The sequence below is a fragment of the Dermacentor variabilis genome, chromosome 3 (assembly GCF_050947875.1).
Source record: "Dermacentor variabilis isolate Ectoservices chromosome 3, ASM5094787v1, whole genome shotgun sequence".
NCBI classification, from domain to species: Eukaryota; Metazoa; Arthropoda; class Arachnida; order Ixodida; family Ixodidae; genus Dermacentor; species Dermacentor variabilis.
The window spans coordinates 77,016,202-77,042,252 of record NC_134570.1 but is presented as its reverse complement, the minus strand read 5'-3'; the positions used below and the strand labels follow the sequence as shown (position 1 = coordinate 77,042,252).

At 44.3% G+C, this 26,051-nt stretch overlaps 1 protein-coding gene across 1 annotated transcript; it reads right to left on the bottom strand.

The window, feature by feature from the left end:
• Positions 1 to 400: 400 nt before the first annotated feature.
• Positions 401 to 25,561, bottom strand: LOC142575903 (ribosomal RNA small subunit methyltransferase NEP1). Its single transcript, XM_075685692.1, has 6 exons — positions 25,421 to 25,561; positions 25,215 to 25,316; positions 24,285 to 24,426; positions 17,856 to 17,914; positions 16,343 to 16,495; positions 401 to 736 (listed from the first exon to the last, which is right to left on the bottom strand). Exons 1-6 carry the CDS (start codon positions 25,553 to 25,555, stop codon positions 623 to 625), a joined length of 705 nt encoding a protein of 234 aa, XP_075541807.1. The 5' UTR covers positions 25,556 to 25,561; the 3' UTR covers positions 401 to 622.
• Positions 25,562 to 26,051: the final 490 nt, after the last annotated feature.

Sequence of the window (26,051 nt, the reverse complement as noted above, 5' to 3'; positions counted from 1 at the left end):
TCACCACAGATTCCTACCGCTTATTGTCCTTCCAGTGCACATTATTGACAAACCTTTGCAGGACATGACTATTTGTCATTACGTTTTCAGTTTTAAGTCCCTGGTAATTATTTATTAGGGGTTGCATTTATGACAAGATCTTCAGTGTTTTGTTTTTCTGAGCCTGCATTTCGTAACGTTCCAGTCCATTTTCCAGTCTTATTTTCTTGCTATACGATGCACTGAGTGGCCAATCCCATGGATTACGTTAGTGTGCGAGTCATGTCCAAGCCAATGACAAAGGGTGAAAGGAATGGAAAACGAAATGGGACATTACAAAGCACAGCCCGTGGCCTGCTTTGCACACAACCCTGCAGACACAACCTTTTACACTATGCTACGACTAATGAAAAACACAAAATTCAAGTAAAAAATAATGCAAGCTTTATTGAGCGATCCCACATGACTCCAAGAGCTCGTGTACTGAAAGCTGCAAAGGTTTCTCAATCTGTAAGAGTCCATGGTAAAACTTGATTTTTTTCACTTGATTTCTTCCACTCTGTATGAATGCGCCTCCTGCCACCCACAACCCAAAGATAGTTCATGAGTGACCATAGACAACGGTTAGGTGTGGGTGGTGCGATCAGTGCACTCCCCAGGCCTCTTCAAAGGCAGAGCACAGCTTTGAACAAGTAAGTGCTGCCGAGAGTGGGTACTGGCTGATTGAGAAAGACCCTTCCGTGTAGTCAGGATCCACCTGGAACAATGAAAAATGGACTCAAAAAACAAAACAGAAACTTGGGGAAAAACATTCCTGCATTTCTGATTGACTTGGCCACACCAAAGCTTGTGCTCATTTCAGTGTCGGACATTACAGGCCCACCATACCATCAGTAACTCTCAGCAGGACTATGGTTTGGGAAAATTTCTTAATGCTCAAAACCTTAATAGAAAAAGCCTTCCTATTTAAATACATGGGAATGCGGGAGTTGTTTCACTTGGCAACCACTGTGCCAAATTTGATGAGGTTTGCTTCATTAAAAAGGAAGAGTTACAATCTATCTGCCAACTATGCATGGAGTAGATTTCTGACTTAGGCCAACAATTCTCTTGCAAAAATTGTTGCGTATAAAAGAAATACTGAAGCATCAAGCTTACAACTCTAACTAAGCAATGAAGCAAGATATCACAATTCTGAAAAATTGAACGAATTAGACAAAATTGGTGGATTACGCATAAAAAAAAGTTTACACCCTTTAGGACTCATCTTGTCATCAAACAATAATTGTCACCTATCTTGTGTGCATTTTCTTTCTTTACCACTTGGCACTCGCGACTTTCCTGTCAAAAATGCGATGCCATGCTCAATTGCGCATGTCATTCATGCTTAGAAATTATGTTGTATGTTGTTTATGCAGTGTTAAAGAAAGCGAGCACACGCAAGATATGCGACAGTTATTTTTTTAGGGTACAAGATAAGCCTCACAGGACTTGAACTTTGTCAGAGTGTAGCTTTGAAATATATCACTACTTTATGAGCAGGACTTCTAGAAAATACTTGGAAACATTGTAACAATTTCACACAAGCTGTAAGCCTATGTATATTTGTTCATTTCAGATGCTATAACAGATGCAGTTTACTGAACTGCAACATCTGCTTTTGAGGCAGAGTTACGAATTTGTGATCTTTCACTTAACGAAATTGTGAACTTTCATTTACGAATTTGGAAATCTACACAATTTCATAAACGACATATGTTACAACGTAAAATACAGGGAGATGCGACGTACTGCACTTGGCGACAATTTTCTGCGGCAGCGCAGTGAGAGATACGCAGCCAAAGCAGGCATTTTTTCCCTGCGCTTCTGCATGTAGCCCGCCAATGTAAGCAACTGGAAGCGACTTGGCATAAGACAAACCCCACGAATTATTCTTTTTATTGTTTTGTTAAAGATATATTTCATAACAAATAAAAAGCATGCTTAGGAAACAAATTTTCGTTTCTTCCTGTTCTTAGTTTTTTGGCTTTCTGGTATCCATGTCTGACTTTCCTGGTCCTGTGAAACCCGAGCAAAACATCGACACTATTTGGCGTAGTAACACAAAAGCAGAATCTTCGCAGGTGCAAGTGCGTGTGTGTGTAGCTTTAGCTGTTGTTGCCACAAAAAGTTGTCATCGTTTTTAGTTAACACGTTACTTCAAATTTTGACGTTATTTATGTCAGTTGTGCAGAAGCTCTCCTCCGGGATCTGTAGTACATATTACAGTAGCACATATCTCATTTTTGTTCACTTGTCAGCTTTAAATATTCAAATAGAAGCAATTTACAGAATTGTCATAGCCTTTCTCTCTTTTTTTTTTACTTCTAGATTACGCAATTATAAACTTGATGCTTCATGATTTTTTCTTAATTTCCAGCAATTTCGTGAAAATATTGATGTAATAAGATCATCTGTTCCCAAAAGCAGCTACACTAACTACTTTATACAACAAATATCACCAAATGCCAAGCAAACAGTAAAGAGAACACTCCTTCGTCTGTATTTGTGTATGCACTCCTTGGTTACCTCCTTACAGCACACACCACTTTAGTGTACCTTATGAGTTCTGGAATTTGAAGGTAGCCTAAGGAGGAATAGCTTGAGCTGTATTAGTAAATTACTTTCTGCAATATCAAGAAAGGTATCCTTACATGAAAGGGAGCTTGGTAAGCAAAATAATAATACAAAGGCAAAAGGCGAGTGGCGATGCGACTTGAAGTTACCCTGCGAAGTCCGCTGCGACATCATGAATTAGATGTGCACTCAAGCCTAGTTCACTTTTTGGACTACAAGATGGACTTCATAGCATTTAAATAAGCCAAAGACTTAACTTCGCAAGTTTCAAAAATTTTTGCTGTGCCACAATGGCCTAAATATAAAAAAAAAAGTAGTTTGAAATCTGTGATGCCAAGACATACTGGCACTTGAATATAGGTTTAAAGTTTTAAAGACGGAAGTTTAGCCTTCATTTGCTTTTCTAATAATGAACCTCTTACAACAAAACTAGCAAAAATAGTTTTGAAAGCGCTTTATTAACCTAAATTGATGTACTGTTTTCTCTTTAGTGTCCCAGCCTCAGAGCTATTTTAGGAGCAGCAGATGAAGGGCTCCCTAGGCATGCCTGAGGCCTGCTGGCCACAACTCCCCATCCCCCTAGAGATAGCTATCGAATTCTGCCCAAGTTGCACTATCAAACGCACACAATTAAATTCGATATGCTTTGCAGGACACAAAGGGGTTATGCTGAAGATATCCTACATAGAACACAATCAGGCACACCAAACAAACAAATAAGTCGTGCAAAAATAAGTACGAAGAGATCAAGAGCAAAAAAAAAAAGAAATTTCCTACAGGTAGCAAATAAGCTTGCAAAAGTGCATTATGAACAGGACATGGTACAAAAACCAAGTACAACAAAAGCTTTTGCCTATGTCGCATTTTTAGAGTGCATTTGCAAGTTTACTCTGAATTACCGAATCGGCAAAGTTCACAGCCTGTTGAGGTTTTGTAAGTTCAAGCCACTGCCCCCCACATTTCTACGACAGGACAGGGCAACCGCATCTGTAATAGTTTTGCTTGAATATCGAATTGTCCAGCCTTACGTTACACAAGAAGAAAATTTTGCAGTTTTGTCCAAAGGGTCAACCCCTGAGAGATATAGCAAAGTTTGTGGTTCAGCATGAATTCCTCGGACAGTGTTCTGACTATACATGTGGACGACAAGTTAAAACGATGCAGCAAGCAAGGCAACTCCTGGTGGGCAGAACCAACAGTGCCCTGGCAGCTACCAGGCATCTCACAGCGCTGGCGTGACGAGGAGCATCGCCAGTGGCATCGCAGTCGTCGAACGTCGACGGTGCACAAGATGAGACTGACAGGAAACTGTCGGCGTTAGCACTAAGTAAAATTTTACATAATGTTAGCTTTACTTGACTGCCTGTTCCAGCAGTGCATACACACATCAGCTCAGCTGGAACACTGGTGTGCTTATAGTGCGCGCGCATACAATGCTCGCGCCAGCAGCTGAAGGCAGTAAAGCAGTATGTCGTGGCTCCACCACAAGGCAATTAAACGCAGTATCGCCATTTATTCCACTTTGTCATTTTTGCAACCAAATGCACTCCATGTCTCTGGAGACCCTCTAGCCATCTGCTCGCAAGCCACATGTGCGCCTTCGATATCGAGGCAGCACGACAATGGCAGCGACATGAATGCACTTTGAGTGTCTGTATAATTGCAAAAAATAAAAACTATTACCCATGTGGTAAAGGTGGCAAGTATGAAATTCTTGCAAGCGCAAACAAACATACTAAAACTGCAGTTACACTAGAACATCGTTCACTGAGTAAGGATCATGCCACCATTTCCACTGAAAAATTGTTAACTCCCACATTAAAAAGTATACATATAAATAAACAAATGACAGCATAGGTATCCGCACAATATCAGTGCCGCATTCTATTTGACATACAGAAACTTTTGACCTCTGATTCGAAGAAGATAACTACTACAAGGTAATCACTATCTTGACTAATGAACAAATGTGTGAGCAGAGCACTTGGCAACACTGAGTACACACCATCAATCTTGGACGAACGGCCAAACAGAAATTGAAAAGAAATACCAACAAACGCAGACAGCGACTGCAGTTCTAAACTCCTTAGAGAGCAAAGTAGGCTGGTTTTCTTCTTTTTCTTCATTTTTATTTTTATTTTCAGTCCGAGTGCCTACAGCTAAAATAACAAGCCACATGGGCTGAAGACAAGAGCATACTACCAGCTAGATGCAATGGGACAAAAGGCTAGAGGACCATCTGGATACTGCACTGTGCCAGCAGTGTGGACGAAACATTTTTTTGTTCATTAAGTAGTAAATGCACGGCAGGTGTGAACAATTGCACATGGACACCACTATTTTGACAGTGACATAGAAACAGGTGCAAAATAGTCAAACAATGATATAAAATCCCCAATTTAACGAAATTCATGATGGGCTGAACTTAATTTGTTTCCCTACCCTAGTTCCATTAAAAGCTATATATATATATATATATATATATATATATATATATAATGCAACAAGGCAATTGTACTCAGCAGTTTTGATTTAACAATGCTGCTGAAACACAAACCAAAACATGAAATTAACAGTTAAGTTTTGTGCTGCAAGTATGGCTATAATTATTAGAAAACACGAAAAGGTCAGCGAAGACTACCACTGGAGGTTTAGGTCAGTACATAGTGCACATTTGAACAGGACACTGTCGCACTACATTGAACACAGCAGTAAGTCCTTGCACTGACAATAGCAAATTATTAGACAACTATCTGAATTATTAAGGATAGTAGTTTTATCGCCCTTATACTTGCTTCACTTACCTTCACTTACTAGCTAAATTACCAACGATGATGTCTCATGTGCACAGGCAAACGTGAACACATCTCACTTGATCACGAACACTTGCTGCTATTGGGACACCGACACGAAGAAGAGCAGCAGCAGTGGCAAGCGAATAGCCCTTACTGCTGCCTCTCACTTCAACACAAACTATGTTCACTAGAACACAGCGTGCACAAAGCCGTCGGCTATCTTAGGTTGCCCACCGTGGATTACTTCTAAGATAGACCGCGCACAGCCGTGGCCGAAGTAGAAGAGGAGAAGCACGCTAACCTACCCCCATCTTCTCCTAGGACATGCCCATCTCTGCTCCACCCTTTGCGTAAGCGAGAGCAAGCCACCCTTGTTTACGCTCACCGTCACCCCCTTAGCCTCGCACCTACAACTCACGGCAGATGGCCGCAATCTTATCGCACTTGGGCTTAAAATAGAATACAACTGCAATATAATATATTAACATAATGCATAAATATATATAATAACTACATAGTGCACATATAATTGCTATAACAACAAAAGGCATGGATGACGGGCGAGCTGCTTAAGCAGTGCCCGAGAAAGCTAGACCGAAGGCTTGAATTTACCAACAGACATGTTCTCCGCCTCATAGATAACTGCTCGGTGCACAAGGGAGACGCCGAGTTGGAATCCACTGAGCCCTTTTTCTTCCTGCAAATATGACTGCACCTCTTCAGCGTATGAACCAGCGCACAATAAAATATTTGAACAGTTCTTATACAGTTAAACCTCGATATAACAAACTTCAGTACTGTATAACGAAATATCGTTTCCGTCGCAAGGGGATGGCAAGACAATAGACAGCTTTAGTTGGGCGTCCGCAGCAGCTCTGTGTACGCAGCAAACCTGCAGAGGCATCAGTGCCCATGTGCAGAACGCAGGAGCATGCATGGTATCTTGCGTGCGTCCGCAGCTTTTCAAAAGCTGCATCCCGCCAACTACTGCCATATCGTGCTCGCACACTTTACTATGCACACACAACCTCACGCGCTGCATACGTGGCTGGTTGCGGATGCCCTACTGAAACTGCCTAATAAATGGAAACTTCCGTCGATGCAGATGGTCAAATGGTTGAATTGCAAACGGCTGCTTGCAAACGCACCTCTCAAATTGCGCGCAGCGCGACAAGAGCGAATGCTGAAGTGGAGACGCATCATTGTGTCCCGCGCACTTCATGCTTTAGATGCGAGTGAAAGTGTGCGGCGGTGAGACAAGAGAGGTAGTGGCTCGTGCCGCCTTTCAGCGCAAGCAAAGGGGAAAAGGAGCAGGGGAGCGAGCTCGCGATAACGCGATCAAGCACGCGTGAGGGGCAAGGGCGGGGGGGGTTAAGTTGGTGCACGTCTTGGCCATGGCTGCGCATGGCTGTAGGCGCAGCTGAACACATACACATCTGCGCGCCCCGCTTTAGAGGTGATCGGCCGCATGTGCAAAGAATGGGCATACCCGAGATGGTGCGGCATCGTGTAATCTATTCTACCGTGCATATAGTAGTGGAGGTTGCGTAATCTCGAGTTTCGGCGACCTGTTGGAGGGTCGTTTCAGTGCAGGCAATGCTATCAGCCGTGGGGGCGGAGTGCACGCGAAAGTGTGGCTGGAATCGCTTGATTCGCAGCACTGATGTGAAGATACCGTCGACATGGCATGAAACCGTAGCATTCGTCGCCGACTCCCAAATTCACCAAAAGGAATTGTTTTCTCTTCAAATTTGCTTTTTTCGATTGCCCAATAATTGGAAAAATTCTGCGGCCCCTTTCTGTGTAAGAAAATCGATCGGCGACTGTACTATTGTGGATTTCACGTAGGCTGTACGGCTGTAGATTTGGAAACTAAGTGCTTCTAAACGATGAGGCGATCGTCACAACCGTGCTTGCATCAGACAGCGACGGCAGCGATTGCGCGGTAGGGCAGGCTGCCCAATGAGGCGATCGTCGCGAACGCGCTTGCATCAGATAGCGATGGCGACGGCAGCAGCAATGACGCAGTAGGGCAAGCTGCCTCAATGCTGCCCTCACAGGAGGCCTGGCAGATGATTAATTCACTCTGGGGCTTCGTTTTCGCAAGGAACCTTCCGCTGCACTACGTGGAGCACCTGGATGCCTTGGAGAGGGATGTCGGCGAGCTTCGCGTAAAGCCTGCAAGGCTGAGGGACGTAGGGTTTTCTCGTACAAGCCAGTGAGAAGTACGTGTAGAGATGCTTGTGGCAATCCCACCTCAGCGTTTCTTCTGGATTTATCAACCTGTAAGGCTGCTGCGGCAGCATTCTTGCAATTTTTAAAAGGCCCCTTTTGGGGCCACCAAAGCGATGCCTCGGCGGTACTCGCATATCGCTTGCCACCCGTGACACCTCTTTGCAGTTGTTATAGCCGTGCAATTTTTTTAACGGCGAGAGCCGTGGCTTGTTACACGTGATGGGAGCGCCCAGGAAGCAGTTAAACGAGTGAACACAATCAGCAGACAGATGGAGGAAGGTGGTGGGGAGGGGCACTGGCCTCCCCGCCATAATAGTTTTCTCACAACAGCTCTGCCATCACCCTATTTTGATTTTTTTCATGCAACCTGGTGATAACAATTATCGGTCATAACAATAGAATTTTCGTGGCCCCTGAAAGTTGTTATAAGTGGGTTCGACTGTATCGAGGTTTAAATGTACATGCCGCATTCTTTAGAAAATGGTCTTGTGTGCCAACAATGAGAAGGCTTACACAGTGACTCTCCTCACTGCGCTGCACCTGCTTGTCTGTGCCTGGAACCACATAAAGGCAGAAACAATAGTCAACTGTTTCCATTACAATGAGTTTGGTGCTCCAAGCACGAAGGCTAGGAGACCTGATGAGCATGATCATGTTCCTGTTAATGCACATGAAATGCTGGGCGACGTGGACTTTGGACTACGTTGAGTGTCGACAGCTGCGCTGTGTTCTACAGTGCCATCCCAGCCAATGACCTCATCACTCAACTAGCCGGCGATGACCACACCGCAGAGGATGATGATGAGGAAGAGGAAGCATCGGCACAGCGTTTGTTATCACAGTCGATGGAAGGACTGAATCACGCATGGTTGTTCTTCAGTTTAGAAGAGGATGAGGAAGATGCTTTCAGACATATTCAATCAGTCCATGATAAGCACAGATAAAAAAGAGAGCGGAAAACGATCACGCATTTCTTTCATAAAGATATGGTGATGGTTCCTGAGGTGAGGGGCTCACACTCCTTCCATCATCAAATATAGCCTTCTGCTTATCATTATCCTTTGTTCGAATTTCGTTAAATTCGAATTTGATAGGTGTCCACATGAAATTCAAATTAATTAGCTTTTACTGTAGAAAGGACGATGGGCGGACGGAGAGAGCAAACCGAGTTTCAAGCTGCTAACTGTTGTTGCTGTACAATAAAATTATACTGTGTAGAAAATGTAATTTATTCGCATTGTGTGGTTTTCTTTTTCCCTGAGAAAAGCTTTCAGTACCTCTTCGGACTACTCTATTGGTAATATTTGCAGCCCTTTGCACCGTGACCCCTGCATTGCCCTCTGGTTCACAGGAATGGCAGAACATGACCTCCAAGACTGACATCTCAGAGAAAGCTTCCCAAGCTGCACCAACAATTAGGGGGCCACGAATGGTGCACATTCATCTCTGTTCATAAGTGATTAAAATTGAGAAAGCGATGTCCAGCCTTCAAGGGGCTTCACAAGACCTTTCAAACATGATTCATAAACCTGCCTACTCGCTATGCGATGCTCTCGTGAAAATGTATCAAATATTCTTGCACATGTAGCAAGGAGCCTGCAATTTTGCTCAAATAATTGCATGCCATTACCTTCAATTTCTTTGAAATCCTCGCTATATCAGTGTTTATTGCGATTTTAAGGAATTTGTGCTATTTTTTCAAGGTGTCTATCAGAAGAAGCCACATATGAAGGTTGGATTTGTCTAGAAAGGGACAAGAAGGTTGCTGTTGCACTGTGGAACTTTGCAAGTGAGGCTTCGACAAGTCCTTTTACCTTGTCCCTTCAAAGGCAGGTCACCTCACAACTTTTCTTTTAATTCTCTTTCAATCTAGAAAACCCAATGAAGCAGTGCCTTTAGCAACATCACAAATGGAGAAATAGTATGAGTGATCACATGCTCAAACCATCCAGTGGTAACGAACGATATCGCCGCAAACCTGCTAACCTGGGGACCTCGAAATTCAGGAGATCGACCATAAGAGAAGGGGCAGGGGGAAGGACAACGACAAGAGATAAGAAATCACTTTTTTTTCTCAGCTACAGCAACGTCACAAACTGCTGTGTATTCAGCTGGCAACCAGGACTCTAGGCACGTGACGTGTATGTCACAAAACTCCTACATATAGCTGTGCGGAGCAAACAATGAACGTTACATTTTCTATGTTCACCGTGTAGTCCTTTTGTGTGCCAATCGCGACATATCAGTGGCGACCAGGAAGACACTGAACGCATCGGGTTCACAACGTAGAAAAGAATGAGCTTCGGAAAACCACCCGTGTTCGACGGCATCGAAGGCACATCGACAAGCTTCAAGATCCGACTCGAGGTGCACCTGGAAGCGCAAGAGATAACAGACGAAGCGAAACGCCACACCATTTTTATATCCTCATTGCTAGACTCAGCAGTATACGTCATCCAGAGAAGATGTCACCCAACACAAGTCAATGCTCTTACATACCAAGAAGCCATCGCATATTTCTAGGCCAGAAATCAATAGAATCACTGCAAGTTATGCATTTTTTATCCGGGCACAGCAACCCGGTGAGAATGTGCAAGACTTCATCGCAGAGATTCGGTGACTGGCCGAACTGTCCAACTTTAGGATCTCTGTGCAGCAAATGTTACGGGATCGAATTGTCTGTGGGATGGCAAATGAGGACGTTTGGTGGCTTTTACTCACAAGCCATAACCTAACTTTATCGGAGGCAGAAGACTTCGCCATTTCAGCGCAAAATTCCAGTGAGCACGGCAAAAGCATGCAGACATCGAAACCGGGTTTAACCATACGAGAAGGTTTTCTCGAGAAGGACGAATTCCACAGCGTGTCCAACGATGCTCGAGATGCGGAAGCGGCACTCACGAAGAAGAAGCACGTTATCACCAAAACACCGTGTGTTGGAAATGTGGTCGGTGCAGACGTCTCGCCCGGGTGTGCCGTTCTGGCACTCGAGGACTCACGATAGCTACGCAACATTGGCGGATTCCGAACACTGGTCACCCGATTGCGAATCACTTCATACCATCGTGGCACATCAAGACAGTAACCGACACACCGTGAAGCCAGTTTTTAAGGAAATTACTTGGAATGGTGTACCTCTTCGCACGATGGTAGATACTGGGTCACCAGTTAGCGCTGTGTCTACAGTGTAGCACTGGCACAACTGGCCACCGTTAACCACTATGTCTATTCTAGTTTCCCGTTTTTTGGTAGAGCTTTTCGTCATGGGTCAAGTACACACGACTACGTCGTATGATGGGCAGATGGTAGCAGGAGCTTTAGTGATCGTAGACACCACTGGCCCGGCACTTTGTGAAAGAGACATTATAAAGGCCTTCAACCAGTGTGGGATATGAATGCTGAGACCCAACCTTGTATCGATGATGCAAGCACTACTGGACTAAGCGGATAAGACACTACAAACTTTACTAGATGACTTCAAGGATGCATTTGCCTCAGGACCTGGAAGATTTACCGGCCTGCCAGTGAAATTCAAACTCAAGCCAAAAGCAACACCTCATTTCTGCAAAGCTCTTTCCCTACCTTATGCCTTGGTAGAATAGGTTTTGAAGGCATTGGATCGGATGGTGGCAGACGGTAACAACTGCAAAATGGACAACACCTGTAGTTCCTGTCGTGACACCTGATGGATCCATCCGAGTTTGTGGAGATTTACGTCTGATTGTGAACGCCGCTACAGTTACGAAAAATATCCCCTGCCACGGGTAGAAGACATTTTCGCACGACTAAACGGCGATGAAGTATCACCACCCTCGACTTGACACAAGCCTACAATCAACTGCCGTTGGATGACAAGGCTAAAGAATTAACAGTGCTAAACACACACAAGGGCCTATTCTGCTTCAACAGACTTTCATTTGCAGTAAGTTCAGCCCCAGCCATCTTTCAAAGACGCATGGATTTGCTCTTCATTGATCTCTCAGGTGTCCAAGTTTATTTCGATGACATTATCGTAGCGGAGAAGAAAACCGACATCACATTGTTACGGCAAGTGCTTCAACAGTTACGAAAGAATGGATTTAGGCTGAATCACAACATATGTAAATTCCACCAAAGGGAAGACACTTTTTTTTTTTCTGGGTGTGGTTTTGGCATGTAAAACCCCAAATATTATTATTATTACTTTTCTGGGTCACTGCATGGATGCTTCTGGCCTCAAGCCCAAGGATGACAATATAGCAGCTGTCATAAGGGGCCCTACACCTATCTCGGTGACCGAACTCGAGGCATTTCTGGGATCAATTATTATGCCAAGTTTTTGCCTAATTTGTCTACATACTTGGCTCCCTCGTGCGACCTTCGAAAGAAAGGAGCCACATGAAAATGGCAGAAGAGACTGCCTTCAAACACGTAAAAGAAGCCATCCAGACTTCAAGGTTTTTAGCCCACTATGACCCCAAAAAAAACATTGCGGTTGGAATGTGATGCATCAGCAGTAGGAGTGGGTGCAGTTCTCTCCCATCGAATAAATAGAATCGGCTACCACATAGGATTCCATTCCAGGACACTTATCCAAGCAGAACGAAACTATTTATGGCTGGAAACGGAAGTTTTGGCACTGGTTTTTGGGGTGACCCGGTTTAAAGACTATTTGTATGGAAACAAATTTGTCTTGGTGACAGATCGTAAACCGCTGACAGGTCTCTTCAATCCGAACAAAGCCATTCCGCCCATGGCAGCAGCCAGGATACAAAGATGGGCCCTCCTGCTGGACAATTATCAGTATACCTTAGAGCATTGAAATTGTGTGGACAACACCAATGCTGATACACTGAGTCGGCTGCCACTTCCGACCAGGGAAGACGCCAAGTGTCTTGAAGAAACACCCAAGTATGTGCTATACACTGAATCCTTAGCAAACAAAGCCATAACAGCACGGGAACTAGTACAGCTGATGGACTGGGAGGCTACATTGCAGCAAGTCAGACAGTTGACTTTTAAAAGTTGGTCAAATGTATTAGCGGAGTATCAAGAGCAATACTGACCCTACTTCAATAAAAGACAGGAACTGACGCTTACACAGGAGTTTATTTTCTGGGGACACCGTATTGTCATACCCGCAGCTGCTATCAGACCTGTCTTGAATGTGTTACACGAGACTCGAGAGTCACTCGGGGATGGCGGCTATGAAGAAGACAGCCAGGTCACTATTTTGGTTCTCAAATGTGGACGCAGAAATCGAACGCCTGGTATGCGCATGTTAAATATGTACGGAAGCCGCATCAATGCCTCCACGGTATATGCCCGTACCATGCCCAGTCACCAATGAAAAGTGGAGCTACCTGTATCAAGATTTTACCGGACCGCTGGAGGGGCACACAATATTAGTCGTGGCAGATGCAGCAACTAAGTGGATCGAAGCACTCCCTATGAAGACAGCCACATAAGAAACCACTGCGGACGCTCTACAAGTCATCTTTGCTAGGTTCGGTCTTCCCAAAACCATAGTAACTGACCCAGTTTAAAAGTACTTTCTTACAGGACTTTCTGCACCAGAATCGCATACATCATCTCACCACGGCTCCACATCATCCACAGTCCAATGGCATGGCGGAAAGGGCGGTTCGCACAGTCAAAGAAAAACTCAAGAAAACAGCCCAGGCGAAACTAAAAACACAGCTGGCCAGATTCTTGTGCACTTACTGTCGCACTCCAGGAAAAGAAGGAAAGTCTCCGGCAGAGTTGCTAGTGGGGTACCAAATAAGGACGGACTTTGACTGCATCACACCAAATATACAAGCAACAGATACAAAGGTGCAGAATACGAGTCTACAAAATGGCAACAGGGTCAACAAGTGTGGACACGAAGCTGGACGAGATCGAGGTGGACACCTGCCACAGTGAGGGAACAACAGGGAGCGAGAATGGTCACAGCAGATACACAGCAGGGGATTCAACGTGGACATTGGGACCAAGTACAATGATGAGAAGCTCCAGCAGAAACAGTGGGTGGTCGACCAGCGGAATAAGATCAAGACCTGAGAGACAACGTTGTGCCGGGACCGTCTGGCGGGGTTGCCCAAAAATCTGAGCCACCAGAGTCGGATCCGGATACTATGCCAGTGGTCCAAGCTCCAAACCCAGAGACATCACTCCAAAGGTCAAATCGACAACGCAGAGCTCCTGTGTGCCTAAGTCTGTAGGGGGAAGATGATGCTGCGTCTTCAGCTGGCAACCCGGGGCATCATCCAGGACTCTAGACACATGACGTGTACGTCACGGACCTCCTTTATTAGCCGTGCGGAGTGAAGAATAAATGTTCCATTTTCTATGTTCACCATGTAGTCCTTTTGTGTACCAGCTCTGAATGGCTGCCAGTACGATTTACTTAGACATTGATGCTCGTACTGTGACCAGAGATGGTGCATGTGTGTAATTAAGGAACACATACGCATCTTACAGTGGCCCCTTTCCTCTCTTAATATGCTTCAGTGCATAACAGTGCTGTACGCAGGCAAACAGCCATTATGCAATGTTAGGCCTTTACCTCATGCGCACTCCTCAATACATATCTCAATCTGAAGCAAATTGAGTTAGACTTACACTGCCTACACACCAATGGCGTGAATTAAAATCTGACTTCGACTAGCTACTTAGTGCTTAATGGCAATTATGTTTTTCTCTTTTCTTGGTGCGGTTGGGACAGTTTTTCGAAAAAGTTATGGCAATGCCTGTACAATCAGAAGGATTGGCAAGAATTTGGGAGTTTTCCAGACAAACCGGGAGAGTTGGCAGGGTATGTTGCTGCGTCAATACTATGGCCTCCAAGACTGGTGCCTCAACGTGGGCCCAATCTTTGTAGCCATGCCTACACAATTCTGCTGATTGGCATGGATTTTAACTGCACTTTGCATAAGTTTTCCCAGAATTCCTATTCAATACAAACAAATAGAATAATTATCAAAGGTCATGTTTATTCAGTTCACAACCATGTGCCCCATAAGTGTCACACATAAAATAGTTCAGACTGGGAATGGGTAAAGCTCTGCCCCTGTGAGCATGAACTGTAGACCTCTCACTCTAAAACTGGTACACAATGCGACAAGGAAACAAAGAAACAAGCCGAGCCGGCCGAAAGAAGGACCCCTCATAGCGCGAGATGCACTCGAAGCATTTGAGGTAGCAAGCATTGCGCAATTCTTTGCCCCATGGGAGCACATACAGTCGAACCTCAATATAACGATGTTGCACTCGCAGTGAAAAACTTTGTTAAATTGCAAGTTTCGTTAACACAAGATTTTGAAGTTCCAGCATTATCAACAACTTTACAAATTCTCGGAGCATTCCCGGTGGATAGTATCTTGTTAGTAAGCACTCAAACAAATTGCAAGGTCACTCCATAATAGTGCAGTTATGAGTGCCAGCCCGTGCGGTGCAGATCACGCTGACAGCAATGCATTGAGGTTGCTCACAGCGTGTGAGATTTGTGCATGTTGCATCGCGCGGTGCTGTAAATCTTGTACATAGCATGGGTGACCGCGCTTAGTGCCCACAGCTGGAACTCACAAATTGAAAACAAAAGTGCAAGAAGATATGGATATCCATCCTGGAATAAAAAAAGACTAGAAAAGCCACAGCAAGGAGAAAACTACACGAAGTAAGATCCATAGTTCTATCAGTGTCACACGCACTCGGGTAACAGATCTCAGTCGATGACCACGAACTTGCTGTCACAACGTGAGCGAGCAAGATACAGCGCATGGCCCGTATCTTGGCCGATAGGCTCACGTTCCTGACCCCCCACCCCCATCCTGAGCATGCTTGATAACGTTATCACGTGTTAATGCCTTCCCCATCCCCCCTGAGCAGAAGGAATCGCTAGCTGTCATGTTTCTCCGAGCGCTGTGAGCTGCCGTTGGCCTCTACAAGTTGTTTACAAATGCGACAAACAATGCAGCAGCGTTTCCTGCCCACAGCGTCCCGGCGCGGCCGCTTTAACGGGTTTTTTACGCTCGAACTTTTCATGCGGAAGACACTTGAAATAACTTTTGCCTTGGGCAACACTTGTACAGTGCTTTTTGGTAGGTTTACTAACCATACAGGCTCCAAGTACATGCTTCATATGGCCGAAAACTTTGTCAAGTTGAAACCGTGTCAAGAAATTACTTTGTTAAATCACGGAAAAAAATACACGGTTTTCAATGAAACTAAGATCGCAAAATGAAAATAGTTCTTAACATTGCAAATTTCATTAAATCGAGATTTGACTGTACTCTACCATACTGCAGGGAGGACAATGAGAATATGTTCCCTCGCATTTCCATTGGAATGTTCCATATGTCCTGAAAGCAGCTGGGAGGAAGGTGTCATGTATCATAGTTCTTTCAGAAAAATTTCTTCAGTCTTATGGACAAACAGCAGAACAGCAACGACACACTGGTGAAGATGTTGCTGTAAGAATGACTTGTTTTCCTCGCACTCCACCATAAATTAAGGAGCCACTGGAACTGATGTTGGTTGCTCTTGGTGCAATGAACTCATTCCTGCTCAACCAATGAATTACCACACCCTCCTCTCTTTATGCTGAAACTGCTGAGTCATTTGCCCACACAAGGAGATTTTCACAGTGAACTCGTTAGTCCAATTAGAATCGCTGTGAGGAAACGACAGCTCCAAAGAGGATATGCAGATGATGCAAGCAGTCAGAATAAACTCACCGAACCGTGAGCCATGGCTCCAATAACCACAACTATTGGCTCATCTGTTTCAGGGACAATCTCCCTCGGCCTGACTAGTTTGTCGGCATGTAAAGACATGGATATCTTCCGGCAGCCTACAGGAAGCCAGTCTGTAACAGGATTCTTGATGACCTGCACTCATGAGACAAAGAGAAGTAGCACTTACCAAAAATTTTACATCCCTTCTCATATTTTACAAATAGAAAGGGGCCCTGAAGCACTTTTTAATGTGTTTTAGGATACTTCACACAATTTCCAGGGGCTAAGTGTCTATCTATGCTTGTATCTATATGCGTTTGCATTTAACCGTTCTCCCGCCTACTTGAGTCACTGGGCAGTCTGTGGTCGAATGGATGGTGCATCGGCTGCTGTGCTGAGGTAACAGGGTTTGAAACCAACCATCAGACCAACTTGGGTCACAGATTATGTGCCTATGTGCACATACGGACCGCTCTTCGGTGAACCTCTTTCATGCCGACATGGGTCACTGCAGATGCGAGACTGGTTAGGTACCGCTATATGAAGAAACTCTTTGAAGCCGACTTGGAACACTGGGTATGTGTTACTCAGTCTTTGCTGGTCTTCAGTGAACGTCTTTGATGCCAACTTGAGTGACTAGATATGTGCGACCTCTAGAAGGAAAAAAAAGATCCCTTATATTTCTGCAATGCTGAGCAAAAGCGAACCCACATTCCCAGTGGAGCATACCTAGTTACCCGAGTACCCATGTCAGCATGAAAGAGGTTCCCATGTACAAACTGCCACATATTCAGTGACCCAAGTTGGTACAATGGTTGGTTTCAAACCTTGTTCCCTAAATAAAGCAGCCGATGTGCTATCCATTCAGCCACGGACTACCAAGTGACCCAGCTAGGCAGGAAAACAGTGAGATAAAACATACAAACATAGATAGATAGTTCCTGGAAAGTGTGTGGTGTACCTAGAGAATGCTAACGCATTAAATACTGTTCTAAAAGCAGGAGCCCTAGCTATTTAGCAACAATGAGCATGCCATGTCACGCACCACCATGCACAAGCAGCCGAAATGTTCAAATGTGGGGACAAAGAAGACAGCTCACTGCACAAAGTGTCAGTTTGAAAAGGGGACTAGAAGGATTTCCTTGACCCGATTTCCCTGTTCACAAAGCGGCCACATTCTCACTTCTCTCCCTAATATATATGTTGGTATGCGAGACTTTCAATACTTACTAGAAAGAGCTGAATGGGATGGATTCCTTCAATGACGTATCACTCACAGATCGCAAGCACATTGTCACTCACAAAGACCTATCACTCCCAGAGCAGGGCTTTTTGTGGCAAGGAAGCACCCAACGAAAGTGATGGCAGGGACATGGATACAAGGGATAAGACAGAAGACGGCCATTACAGATGAAGGGATTCATCGGTGCATGTACACGTTTCTTTTAAATGGGCGCTGTGTTAGTTTCAGACTTAAGTTTCTCAAGAGAAGTTGGAAACGGCAACTACTCACTTTTAAGAGCTTTACAGATCCACTTCCAGCTCGGATGCAAAGCTTGTGCAGGAGTTGAACTGAAAAGACAGCGTTGTCCCCACATGATCTACAACTCAAGTGCTCATCAAGGAACTGTCAAATGATATATGACAACAAAAGTCATTTATTCGAAAAAAGAAAACAAAAAAGGAATTGCCTATCAATGTTACAAGAAGAATGAAGGCAATTGTTTAGAGGCTGCAGCACACCTGTCATGCTTGAAATAGTATTCATAGGTACCAGTGCATGAAGCAGCAACTTGACTAATACGCCATGTTACTTCTGCTACAGGGGGATATATTCTCCAAATTGTGCCAAAAAGTTCTTGAATCTGTTAAAAGGAACCTGGCCAGATTTTAAACCGTGCTGTCATGGAAAGCTGAGCCAGGTATTACACTGCGCACCTAGCAGGGAACATAAAATTCACTCATAATGTAGCTTGTTATTTCTTCAGCCATTTGCAATCGGTGCCAGTGTACAAACACACCGAAACATGCCCATAAAAATGATTTTGGTCAGCTTTAGCTGTAGACCTTGCAGAACTTGCATGGTCTACCATGTTCCTTTAACTTGTGGCAGACGTTCAAATGATAGGTTGCATGAAGACTGCAACAAAGTAAGCAAATATAAGCAAGATGGTTTTTTCAATGTATTCTGCTAGGAACACAGATTCTCCATCACTTTTAATGATGCTGTCACTGAGGGTAAAAATTGACTGACAGCTATGATACTCCCTAATGTGAAATTCGAATGTAGCTCTACATGTGCTCTCATTTCGTGTGTCAATATTTTGTATAACGATTATATAGGCACATGGTTTATATTAGAAAGAGAATCCTGTAAGTAGTGCACTAAGTTTATGTACCGACGATGTGCACTACTCTGGTGCCATATCGTAGCGTCCGTTGCTGCAAAGCCCGTCTTGTGCGACACTACACTTTTCTTCTCATGCTTTCGTTCCACAAATGACGAGAGCGGCCCTCTGTCGCAGGGAAATTGTGCCACTAGTGTCAGCGGCGACAATACCAAAGGGAGCGTCACGTCGAGTCTTACTTGTAGACGCTTGCTATCATCCCTTGCAGGAGCAGCGATCTCCATCACACATGCTGGTACCACAGACTGACCTCAGCAGCTGACGCCGTGGACAAGGGTAGCCCTCCCCACCACCTCATGCCACCTTGGCCCCCTCAGAAGCACAGATGAGATCACCCATGTGGCCGCCGGCAACTAAGCACACACGCAGGCCGTTTCCCCTCTCCTCCTCTTCCACTTTCTGCCTCAAGCTTTCACTGTAGGCTCCTCCTCCACTTTCCTCCTTGCATGGTCTTCTTTCATCTTCCGTTGTGCTCCGTGCTATTTCTTCATCTTTCACCGTGTGCATTTGCTCTGTTACGAGGTATGACATGGAGGCACGCCTAAGCTCAATGCAGGAATGGGCACCTAAGAGCTGAGCAAAAATTTGGAGGATGCCTAAGCTTCGTCTTTAAGAGTGGCATGCGATAGCATTCAATAATTCCTGACTGCTTCTAACGCTTCCCGGCAACTGCAGCATCATCATCATCAACCTATTTTATGCCCACTGCAGGACAAAGGCCTCTCCCCGAGATCTCCAATTACCCCTGTCCTGCGCCAACCATTTCCAACTAGCACCCACAGATTTCCTAATTTCATTGCACCACCTAGTCTTCTGCCATCCTCTACTGCACTTCCCTTCTCTTGGTACCGATTCTGTAACCCTAATGGTCCAACGGTTATCAGGCATTACATGACCTGCCCAGTGCCATTTCTTTCTCTTCATGTCAATTACAATATCGGCTATACCCGTTTGCTCTCCGATCCAAACTGCTCTCTTTCTGTCTCTCAAGGCTATTCCTAGCATTCTTTGTTCCATCACTCTTTTTGTAGTCCTTAACTTGTTCTCAAGCTTCATTGTCAGGCTCCAAGTCTCTGCCCCATATGTCAGCACCAGTAAAATGTGCGTCTGTAACCGTAATGTTTACCGGGAAACGCTCGCGGCGAAAGCTATGCACGAAGGCAGGCTTTCTGGTAGAGACACTGCCTCTTGCATGCAGTGCGATGCGGCAGAGGCAAGCACTATCTGGAAGTGTTTCAAGGAAGTGGGCCCACTGCTCCGTTCCAAGGAAGTGGGCCCACTGCTCCACGGACTCGGATATTTAGGCGCCGGCGTGCACTAATGGCAGACGCCGTCTCTGGTTTGTGCATTGAAGAAAGGCTGGAAAAGGGCGTTGTATGAGTTTTCACTTAACGGAATTATGCTTTCTCATATAATTAAATTACAATCCGAAAGCTATCATGTCCGTAAGTTATGTGGAAGTCGTAGTTTACTATCTTTCCATGCATTTTAGCTTGAGAAATTCAATTAGCTGAGTCAATTCCTTGCGTCACATGGAAGGCCTGTGTATACACGGTTCAAAAATCTTTTTGCCGAAACGACGTCCGACGCCGACACCGGATTTTCTGCAACACAAGCTCCTTAACGTTATCGCGTTAACAAAGCAAGCTGACCTAACTTGATAACCAAGGCATAAGAGATTACAGCAATTGGTGTAACATGTAAGCAAACCACATGCAGCACAGTCAAGCAAGGAGTTAGATTTCCTGCACAATCCCTGACCTCGACTCCTAATAACCACTGTCTGTAGAGTTTAGATGCAAAAGCGTCAAATGGCTTACTGAGCAAAAAAAGGCTGCATCCAGTGTCTGTAGCAGCCTAAATTCCCATTGACTGTGATGCCACATCACGAGCGTGCCTCAACGGGTTATAGTGGGTGAAACAGAACACCAGTGTGCCAGGTGTTGTGCGAGGAGACAGGGCGTCGCTGCTTTCCCCTCACTCTCGGAAGCCTGTCTTATCCGCGCGTTTCTTCACCGCGCAAGCTCTCGCCTGTGTTCTAACTGCGCCTTGGTAAAGTTAAATCAAAACGCACCAAGTGCCTCAACGTGCTCGCTTGACCGCAAAGAGTTCTTGACTCGAAGGACCAGTCAGCAGAGTTCAAATGGACATTCATGCTTCTGCATTCACAACTCATAAGTGTTTAGCTGCCCTCGAATTTTCTTTGTGTGTTACTCTTTTTAATCATTTCATTGCTCACATGTTTTCCTATACTTGTGCACGTGCTACATACTTGTTTTGGTAGATGGTGCTGTCAACTTCTATTAATTCAACCCCAACAGGACCGATGAAATTGAGTGAATTATCCAGTGGGGTCGAATTAAACAAGGTGCAGAGAAAAGTAAACATAGCCTAAGCAAAAATTAGCTGTTGTGCTAGGGGTTCTGTTTGAATCCTGCCATCAGACACTTTCATTTATGCTTATTAATTAAAGCCAATGTCTTTCTTAGCGACTTTAGCACCATTTTTCCGTATCGAGTAGGTTTAAAATATTTTTCTGGGTCGATCCTGGAGGTAGTGCACAGCCGCACCAATCAAATGAAATAATTTTCAGGTTTGAGTGCTGCAATTGTTTAATACTTATAATATCGAAGTCTGAGAAGATTTAAGATAACACAATGCTCTGTGGCTGTTTTATTTCATGACAGTTGTTTGGGAGCTGCCATTCTCAAAATTCTGAGCAATAATTTTGTCAAGAATATAAGACTTGGTATGAGCAACTTTAGTGGTAGAATGGCGGGGCAATATGAACAGCATATACAGCATGTCATATAGCATGGTGTGGCATATAGTATACATGTACCTAAATATATACGGAACCTCATGGCGATGCCAACGGCAAAAATTCACTTGGAGTGTCCATGTATTGGCTATTGCAATAAAATACCAAAACACCAAACCGATTAATTTGGCATCGTTTCCCCAGCCTGACACACACCTAATTAAATGCACACCCACTTTCTATGTGCCCAAAGTAGAAAACTAGCATAGGAGTGAAATTAAAGCTCCTAAACAAAGTAGAAATCTACAGTGCACTTAATTTTTTAGCAAGAAATATTGTTGCACAGTTGCGGCCGGTTTCGTAAACTCAGCTTCGCTACATTATTATTTTTTTTTTTTTATGTTATGCCCTAAGCATACGATTGTTGCAAAGGCGGTTTTGGTGTCGTGTCCGATTGCACCGCACAAACAATATTTGGTCTGATTTTCTTCAAAAAAAAAAAAAAAAGAAAGGAGTGCCTTAGAATCAGGTAAATACCGTAATCAGGCATTGTGAACTACAGTTATTGCTTGAAAATCTTCCTAGAGCGGGCCGAAAATAGGAGTTTTCGATTAGAGACAATGTGTGTTCAATGCATTCACTGTCCCCTAAGCTTCATTCAGACATGCTACTACTAAAGGGTTCGTTATCAGGTACTCCACAGGGATCAAGTATGTGCATGCTGACTGGTCAAGTTCAAATTTTATCCGGCAAAGGCCAATTTTAGAATCAAAATAACAAAAGTTTGGACCCACAGAAATGCATGGACGCCAGCCGGGACCTTTGGTCGGGATCGAACCAAAAATTCGAATTAACCAGATTTAATAAATAATTTAAGTCTACTGTATAAGCGCCACTGATTTAGAGAAATAAACTGCTGCTGGAATTTAGTACTGTGTGCAAGTATCTGTGCCCTCTTGTGTCTGCCTTACTGCTTGCATTACTTGAATACCTTACAATGACATAACAACAGGCCCAAATTGCAACTCTAGTCAAGCTTGCCTCTTCCTTTTGTGAATGTTTGATTCAGCAAGTTTGTAATGTGAAAATGGGCTGTACAACTGCAGAGCCTGCTGTTAAACACTGCAGTTACACCCTATACACATAATAACAAAAGTTTTCGAAACGCAGTCAATAAAAGGCACAACAATGCGACTATGAAGAAGTTATGTGAGTGCATTTAATACTAAAACATAAATACCGTATTTGCATGATGGTAACGCGCACCTTTTTGGGATAAAAAGCATGTTCAAATTTACATGCACGTTAGAATCGTAAATAATTCTACTCAAAATCAAAAATGAAACCAATTTTTACTAAAAAAAGAAAACCTCAGTGCAAGGTAGCTAGCCAAACTGGCATCGAATGGATGTTTCCTTTTTTTTTTTTTTTTTTTTTTGTGCCTTGGTTTGTGGTAGCCATTTTCAAGTTTGCTGTACATGTCGCATTTCTAATGCATTAGATGAAACTGAAGATGACTTTCTGTGGTCGGTAGACAGTGAAAAGGAGGTGCTGTCGGACTCCGATAGCGACTACCTACTAAGATTCAGCTGTGTGAGCGGCTGCATGCCTTTGTATGTTCCATAAAATTGTTTCAACTTGGTGCATGTTGACTCAGGTTTCATTACTTGATGTGCGTGGTAGAATCGGCACCAAGTTATTTTCAATATTTTGGGCGGTAATGCAACTGTGCGTTACAATCAGGGGCGCAGTAGAATCGTGCAAATACGGTAAATGAGACAGACTACAGTTGAATCTCGTTAGTATGAAGAAGTCAGATTGGACATGAAAATACCTACATTATATCCAATATTTTTTATAAGCATAAGCACACACGCAGATATCAGCGGGAAAGACGAATCACGATCAGGTCTATGCGTACAATACACAAGTGGCGTGCTTTAGATGGGCCAGCAAAGGATGTACTGCTAATTGTTATGATTTGTCGACATTTTGGCATGGTGGTACTAAGCAATGGAACAACATTAAATTGCAAGCATGTGATCTGCCCCGTCGGAAATATGCAACTTACGATAGGTATCGCACGGCAAAAACTGCGCGCCGTCGACAAATATATTTCCGACATAGAGCCAACCGCACGTAGACCCGCACACTGCTACTACAATAGCATCAGACTAGCCCGCGGATCTGACATCACCTTCGCTAAATGATAAGGTCTACAAGTGCAAAATAAAAATGCACACTGCTGCTGACAGACTTTGGACACGGAGGAGATCAGACATGGATGTGATGGCTGATCTGATCTGATGGAGAGGGCTCCAGAAATGCTGCAGGTTAACGGTTTTGTACACTATGGAATTACGCATGGAAACAACAAATGCTACTTAACGTCCTCACTGACACATGTAATGCCTTTAAGCACATCCTTCTTTTAATGAAGCAAGCCGATTTGTAGAGGTGCTCTGTTATTAACGTACTTGAAGCTTCTGCACAATTTAAAAATATATATATTTATTCCACTCTTTGCCTCACACGCACACACACACACAGATGCTAAACTACATACAACGGCTGCAGCAGAGGATACACATTCTCAGGTTCACCGATGCATATGCGCAGGCATGGGGGAACCGAACGCAATTGCTTCTCTGCTGGAAATTCTTTTCTTCAAATTTTGGGATGCCAAGTTCTGGGTGCGGCCCTTACATGGGTGCACCCTTTACACGTATCTATGCAGTAATTTTTTAATGCCGGGTAGTTTATATGTACTTACCCATCAACCCAGAAAACCGCTTGAAGGTTCTAGGTATTCTGGTCTGAGGGTTGATTTCGATGAGGACGTTCTTTTCGGTGCGGACGTACACCTGAAGGAGGCCAGCTCTGTTCAACGGACTGTCAAACAGCATCAGCAGGCACTGCAAATGAACATGTCACATCAACATGCTAGGATGAACTGTTATATAACCAAAGGAAGAGAGTGGACAAAACATTAAATGTTACACACTACTAGGGTAAAGTAGCATTTCCACAACAATGACAACAACTACAGCAGAGAAGTAGGGTAGCAGGAGTATCCTATCAAAAAATAACTTCAAGGTAATGCAAGAAGGATGTCAATAATAGTTATGACAACGGAGTACTCGCGCCTATACTCCATTTCCTGCCTAGCAGGCAACACTACAGGAGCTAGGCAAGTAGTTCACTCGCAGAAATGTATTACTGCACGCGTTTCGTAGCGCACTCATGTCGATACTGAATCATTAACTCGCCCAAGCTTCCACCTTATCATACTATTTTTCTAAATAAAACGACGGAACGCGATAGCATCGAAAATGGATGAGCCCATTTCCGGCAACATGGTAAGCGTTACACTCGCATGGGCCAGCGCCTCCTCCAATATTGAGGAGGCGCTGCATGGGCACACTCTCCAAACCGCCCTTGCAGTACTGCTGCTTCCGTGTAGTTCCTTAGGATGGAAAACTGTGCGCCGCCGATACGGTACCGGTGGCAAGGGTGTGTCAACTGCTTTCGCCGCAAGAACACCGAATTCCCTCGCAATATCAACGTGCAGCTTAAACTTCGAGCGTGCGCTACGGCGTTCCCTTTAAATGGGTGCGCGAATGCCGCATGGCATATCGCGGTCTATGAACTTTGGTGTCTACTGTCTCGTACGACGTGTACGCGATTTGTCGCGTCCTCTCACCTGGTGAGTAATGTCTGGCCGACAGAAAGCCGGGTCTTTCTTGAACTTTCGCATCTGCTGGATGTGGTCATCGCAGTTCAGCAGTTCAAATGACTTGCCGACCTAAGCGAGCAACAGAAACAGCCAAGGCACATGCCAGCATCCGTCCACAACGCTTGCACGTGGGTCGCACGTATCGAACTAAATGTTGTCAGCACATTGCTCACCTTGACAGACTCGAGGTTGGCCTTTTCCAAGACGACAATGAGCCGCTTTTCTTGACTTTTGATGTGCTTAGGAACGTCAAACTTTGTAAATTCTCCGCTGTCTTCGACAGCTTCGCGCTTTCTCTTAGCCGCCATGATAACAACAATGTCTTGTTGCCAGCCGAAGTTTGGGAACTCGCTGAACAGGCGAGGATTGCAAAAAGGAGCGCGAAAATTGAAATTGATGTTGACTTCTCAGGCAACCGACTCAGCCAAACTGCAGAATTATTAGAATAATTATAGAGTTTTACGTCTCAAGCTATTCCGGATGGTTATTATAGACGCCTTATAGTGGTTGACTTACTATTATGTTTTGCCTCTTAGGATTCTATAATGTGCCGAAATATCAAAGGTAGCATTTTGTAGCATTTTGGGTTTTTGTTGTTGTTTATTCAAATGAAGGTTTTACGGAAGTTGCGCATTATAATTGTATCATTGGCTTCTAGCGATTGCACAAATGCAGCCAAATATTAAAATTGATGAGGTAATTTCGTCGAAATTCCATGCCAGTATCGCATGGAATATCTTCGTCACTATGTTTCTAGATTCCCTTTACTGCACCAAGCTGACAGCAATGATTGCGGCATCCCTT